We start from the raw sequence: 6,040 nt of genomic DNA, 5'->3' as shown, positions 1-6,040 counted from the left end.
TGGCCTCTTGGACCATTTATATCTGAACTGATTACTGCTTTAGCATTAAAATATATCAGATTAAAATAGCTTATATATTATTATTATTATTACTGTCCCCTTACTGTACAAACTGTAAATAAAGCTTTATTCCTGACTATGTGACGTCGCCATTAATGTGTTTCTAGTTAAAATATTGATTTTTTTTTTATTATTTATTTTTTTGGTAGATTGGCTTATGATGGCTTATTTGAAGGAGTAATTAAGTTAATCTTCTCATAAGTGGATGTAATATGATGCCATCTCGGCCGTTTTTCCTCGTTTTGTTTTTTTTAAAGTATATATTTTGCTTTACAAAAACGTGAAAAAGCAGCTGTGACCAAGCTATCACGAGGTGAGTAGCACTGTAAGCATAATTAATAGCGATATACTTCAGTTTCTCTGTGTGTTTTTGTATGCAAGCGGGTCTGCTGCGGTCTGCTGACGGTCCAAAATGGCGGCGGTAGGACGAAACCATGGGGGAATTTGTTGCTATGGGGCGTTCTATTGAGCTTCGCCTCTTGGTATCCATGCTCTTTGCATGCATACTGCGAAATATGACCGGATGTAGTAGAACATCCTGGTACTTTTGGCATACTGCATCTGACATACTATGTATTGGGACACACTAATTCTTTTTCTGGCATACTAAATAGAACGGTAGTATGGGTATTGGAACGCAGGGCGGCGGGTGTTCTTTTGTACCTTTCCGGACCGGAAACCGTATCAATCCCGGTTCCGGCTACCAATAGAATGCAGCATAGGTCCCAGTTCTGACGACGTCATCAGTCCGCGCCGCACGGGGTAAGGGGAACGTGGGAAGTCGAGAGTAGTGGAAAGTCCCCACGTGAAACGGTGTGAACATGGCGTCGACTCCAGAACCAGAGGTCCAGCTCGCACAGAGATTAGCCTCCAATGAGAAGCCCATCCGGACCAAGGCCATTAAAAAACTGAGGAAATACATAAATGCCAGGTCTCACAATGCGTCTGGTAAGTTAGCCTATCCGCGTTAGCCACCTAGCTCTGTGAAGAGTCAGCCAAAAACAGCTCAAACACTAAACCAGCATTAACTTTGCTTGAAAATGGATAACGTAATTTTTGTAACGACAAAACCGGCCGGTTGTTTGTTTGAAATGAAAGTTGTTCCAGTCTGACGTATGTTTGGTGATATTAAAATACATGGTAACCAGTGCACACGTGTGGAGATAGCTTTTTGGTCAAAAGTACTCTTATGTGTTGCCATCTAATGTCACGGCTGACGTCAAGAAAGATGATTGGTTATTTGACTAGTGTTCTAGTCCATGAAATACCAGAAAAATTATGACTGATACTTAATGGTTTCTGTCTCTTTAATTTGCATCCTATTTAATATAATTCATATAGCCTTATGTTCTCTATATAGGTGGCTTCACAGGTGATGAGCTGCTCAAGCTGTGGAAAGGTCTGTTTTACTGCTTGTGGATGCAGGACAAACCACTGCTCCAGGTAAGCTCTGCTGCTGTCAGTCAGACAGAGGATCAAAGTCTGATAATTATGAGATATGGATAAATATTTGTGGGCCTATGATATGATAACACAGGAAAGAAATATTGAGGTTAACACAACAAACTTGACGGCCTGTGAGTCAGGCACTATAATGAACACAAATAATACACCAGAGCTGGGAGACCCACCTGCCAGTTCCCAATGTGCCGTAGCTGACCAGTACACAGCTTCTAAACACTATTTGTAACCAGCTAAGTGTCTTTAGTTCTTGTTTGGGGGATTTTCACCCATTCTTCCTGCTAAAGGCTTCCAGTTCTCTGAGATTCTTGACCTTCTTTTAGGTCTATCCACAGATTTTTAATGATTAGGTCAGCGCACTGTGAGGACCATGGCAAAACCTTCTGCTTGTGCCTCTTGAGGTTGTCCATTTTGGATTTGGAGGTGTGTGTTTAGCAGCATTGCCAGGTGTATGATAATTATCATATTTGTACGATAATTTGGCCCTCTGTACGATGTACGATCAATAATCCCAAAAGAGGCCAAATGTACGATAATTTGACCATTTCATGAATGTGTGGTTGTAATCAGTATGCCGGAGTTTTTTGTGAGCCCTGAAGGCATCTGTTCCCATGTGACATGTTTCCAGCCAATCGCACTTTGCTTAGCATGAGATACGGGTGACGTTTGTCTCTGAACAGTGAGCACGATTGGCTGAATGGTCAGCTGTACCGGCCCCACGAGGCGCTAGGACCCATCAGGAAGTCGAGCAAGAATGAGATTCAAAACAGAAGAAGAAGAGGAAAAACAGAAGCAAGGAAAATGGAAAATAAAGTAAACACTAGAGTGACTATATTTAAGCAATATCACATGAGAGGGAGTGATGTTGTAATGTATATCGTCACGGCTGTGATTCGGTCATAGGCACGAGGCCGCAGGTGAGTATGATATTGCTTTTATACAACAGGCCAACAACAGCTTAAACAGCAATGCTGAGCAAGGAAATGTTAACAAAAGGTGATGAAATAAATTATTTAAGTATGTTATGTAGCTCCGCGAAAACAAACATTTCCCCCAGTCCATTGCCAGGCAACGCAGCACACACGCCAGGAACTCACAAGCTACTTTGTATTTACATTAATCTGCAACTGTGTAACTTCGTCCAGTTCGGCTGATTAAACGTTGGCAAACCTGGATGTTGGCACGGCCGGATTCAGCTTCCACTCTTCCTCATCCTCATCAGCATCCTCATCAGTACCTCATCAGATGATCATTGATAATTCCTGACCGTGTTCGCTTCATTTTTGCTTCTCTCCAGTTTGTTGAGCTCGGCTGATGTTACACAAACACACCTGGAGGTCTGCACAGAAGAGTCATGGCTTTCCTTTTCCTCGTCCTCTCCTGACGACCACTCATAATTGAATTCAAATGTAATTTTGGGGAAAATGTCCATCTTGGTGTAACGCTATAGTGTCAGTTTGCGTCAATGTAGCGAGTGTGACAGCTGGTTAATTAACGGTTATATTTATATTTATAACACCTGTGAGCGGAGTGATTTTACTGTTACATGTCCCAGTGATGTTATACTCTATATCAGCACTCACGGATGGAATGCCTCTCGTCCAATCAAATTACTTGGTCGAAACTAACTGTTGTAATTGCCTATAGCGCATCAGTAGGATTGTTATTTTGGTTATGACAGATGTACGATAATTTCCCTCAAAATACGATAATTTTGAGTCTCTGGTACGATAATCCTACATTTCCCACCTGGCAACGCTGGTGTCTAGGATCATTGTCCTGTTGTAGAAACCATCCTCTCTTCATCTTCAGCTTTTTTACAGATGGTATAATGTTTGCTTCCAGAATTTGCTTTTAACTGAATCCATTCTTCTCCCTGCCGTGAAATGTCCCCGGTGCCACTGGCTGCAACACAAGCCCATAGCATGATCAAACCACCCCCACGTTTAATCCATAAAGTTTTATTTTAACTTTGTCAGTCCACATGACTTGTTTCCATAAAGCATCAAGCTTGTTTAGATGTTCCTTAGCAAACCTCTGATGCTGAATGTTGTTGTGAGGATGCAGAAAATGTTTTCTTCTGATGATTCTTACATTAAGATCACATGTCACTGCACAGTAGAACAGTGCACCACCACTCCAGAGTCTGCTAAATATTTCTGCAGGTCTTTAGCATTCAAACAGGGGTTTTGATTTGCTTTTCTAACAACCAGTCTTCCAGACCTTATCTTGATCTTCACAGTTCCTGTTAACTGCCATTTCTTAATTCTTAGCAAACAGCTACCTAGAAAACTCTTTGCTATCTTTGTATAGCCTTCTCCTGCTTTGTTGGCCTCAGTTATTTTAGTTTTCACAGTGCTAGGCAACTGTTTAGAGGAGCCCATAGTTGCTGATGGTGGGACAAGGTTTCAGGATTCAGAGTATATATAAAGCTTTGAAATTTGCAAAACCAAGCCTTTCCTAATGCTGATTGTGAGCAAGCCATAGCCCTAACAAGCTAATAAACGTCTGAGACCCTGGTAAAAGTTGTGTGAGAGCTGATGTCTTGGGATGCCCAAACTTTTGCATGATGCTCCTTTCCTTTTGTCACTCTTAAATTGTACAAAACAAAAATGAATACAGTAGGCTTGCTTAAAATGTTGAAAAGCATGTTCCATCTTTAGCGTTATGCCCTTTGGAGCTCAGTTTATATTCTACTCACTTAACTATTCACAGTAAAAGAGCTTTTGACCAGGGAAGCCCAAACTTTTGTATGCCTGAGTAGATATCTCATCTGCTCACCATGGCTCTTTTAATTCAATAATCCATCTCATGCCCAGTGGACCATCACACAGTTTCTCTGCTTTCTTCTGTTGTTTGTTTGAGTTTTGTTGCTTTTATGTTCTGCTTGTGTTGTATTGTACTGTTCTGTTGGTGTTATTGTATCATTACTATGTATTGTAAAGTGACATTGGGTTTCTTGAAAGGCGCTATATAAATTAAAGTTATTATTATATGAATGGTTCATTCTAAGGTAAAGAAAACACAACAATACTTATTTTCTGACAGTTTATCTCCTTAAATCCATCACACTGGACCTTTTAATGGTTTTAGTCTCATATGTGCAACAATAGATCAACAAGCTTGCAAGTTATTATTAAATCTGTAGTACTTTTTTCAGGCGTGCTGCAGTTAATGTACATGGTATTCTGCAATACGTTTCAGTAAAATAATTCATGAATGCATTGTTCAAAAAGCTTACATATCAAATATTTTTACTGAAACAAAATATGAATATACCTCACTGGTGTACTTTAGTGTTTCAACTTGATGGTTCATCAAGATATGAATGGCAATGTAATGTAATTGGAGAATGATTATTTTAGCCTCTTACTTTTATGGTATTATTACCCTGTATCAGGTGGAGATGTTGTCACACTCATGATTGTCTAATGTACATCACTGTATTCCTCAGTTTCTCTCCTCTCTCCTTATTTCATTAATGTGCCCATTCAAAGCTGTCAAACTGAAAAGGCTTTCTGAAGCAGGTTCAAATGTTATCAGTCACGTGGTGTTCTTTATTTGACACAACATAGTAAAACAGTTTGGTTCACCCCATTATCCCATATGAGTCTTGACAGCATAGTGATGGAAAATGAAAACTTACTCAAAGTCCACATCAGAGAAATTTGAATGTGTATCTGTCATAAACCGTCAAATGTGATTCATGCAGTCTTAACTTTTCTTCTTAAGGAGGAGCTGTCAAACCAACTCTCCACCCTGATCCACAGTTTCCATAGTATTGATGAACGTAAGTTGCCCACGCATGATTTCATAATCTTATGTGATTTAATGAGGCATATGTGAAAAGCACTGTACTTTTCATGATGATGATGATGATGATGATGATGCACGGTTCCCTGCAGAGTTTTTATACTTGGAGAGCTTCCTGCAGACCTTCAAAAGAGAGTGGACTGGTATTGACAGGTTGCGCATGGACAAGTTCCTCCAGGTTAGTGTGAGGAGAATGCTGAATGAGTTTTATCTTTTCCTCTTTTACTCTAACCCTCCCAACAATACACCCATTTTTGTCTCTGATGGGGAGATGGCAGGTCAGCAATATAAGATAAGATAAGATAGACTTAAAAAACTTAAACAACTAGGCATGCAAATAAGTACAAAAATCCAAGAGTCGGCAATAAATAACAATAATAACAATAATGAAAATAATAGGAAGTGGATAATAATGAGCAGCAGTGAATGAAAATGAGCAGTGGATAAAGGGAGCACATCTAGTGCAAGTGATTGTATGTGCAAAACAGCAGACAGCTGTGGTGTCCATAAAGTGTCCACAGTGTCAATAAAGTGTCAAAGTGTCCATGGTGCAGTCTGCTGTGAGCAGTGCTGGTTATGTAGCCTGACAGCAGCAGGCAGGAAGGACCTGCGATAGCGTTCCTTCACACACTTTGGGTGAATCAGTCTATCGCTGAAGGAGCTCTCCAGAGCTTTTATCTCCTCCTGCAGGGGGTGGGAGTCATTA

The 6,040-nt window shown here is 40.3% G+C and overlaps 1 protein-coding gene across 6 annotated transcripts in view; it reads left to right on the top strand.

The window, feature by feature from the left end:
• The first annotated feature begins 794 nt into the window (after window positions 1-794).
• The window catches only part of LOC126392727 (ribosomal RNA processing protein 1 homolog B-like), a 69,376-nt gene continuing 64,130 nt past the window's right edge, over window positions 795-6,040 (top strand). For all 6 annotated transcript variants that reach the window (XR_007570206.1, XM_050048318.1, XM_050048316.1 and 3 more), the window contains exons 1-4: window positions 795-1,008; window positions 1,421-1,503; window positions 5,254-5,311; window positions 5,427-5,512. Coding sequence is in view for 5 of the 6 variants with exons in the window: in XM_050048318.1 (XP_049904275.1) it covers window positions 882-1,008; window positions 1,421-1,503; window positions 5,254-5,311; window positions 5,427-5,512 (354 nt within the window). In the remaining variant the exon portion in view is untranslated. The remainder of the gene's footprint in view (window positions 1,009-1,420; window positions 1,504-5,253; window positions 5,312-5,426; window positions 5,513-6,040) is intronic.

Source organism: Epinephelus moara, chromosome 7 (genome assembly GCF_006386435.1).
Source record: "Epinephelus moara isolate mb chromosome 7, YSFRI_EMoa_1.0, whole genome shotgun sequence".
NCBI classification, from domain to species: Eukaryota; Metazoa; Chordata; class Actinopteri; order Perciformes; family Serranidae; genus Epinephelus; species Epinephelus moara.
The sequence above is the reverse complement of the archived record's forward strand: the minus strand, read 5'-3'. Positions and strand labels throughout refer to the sequence as shown.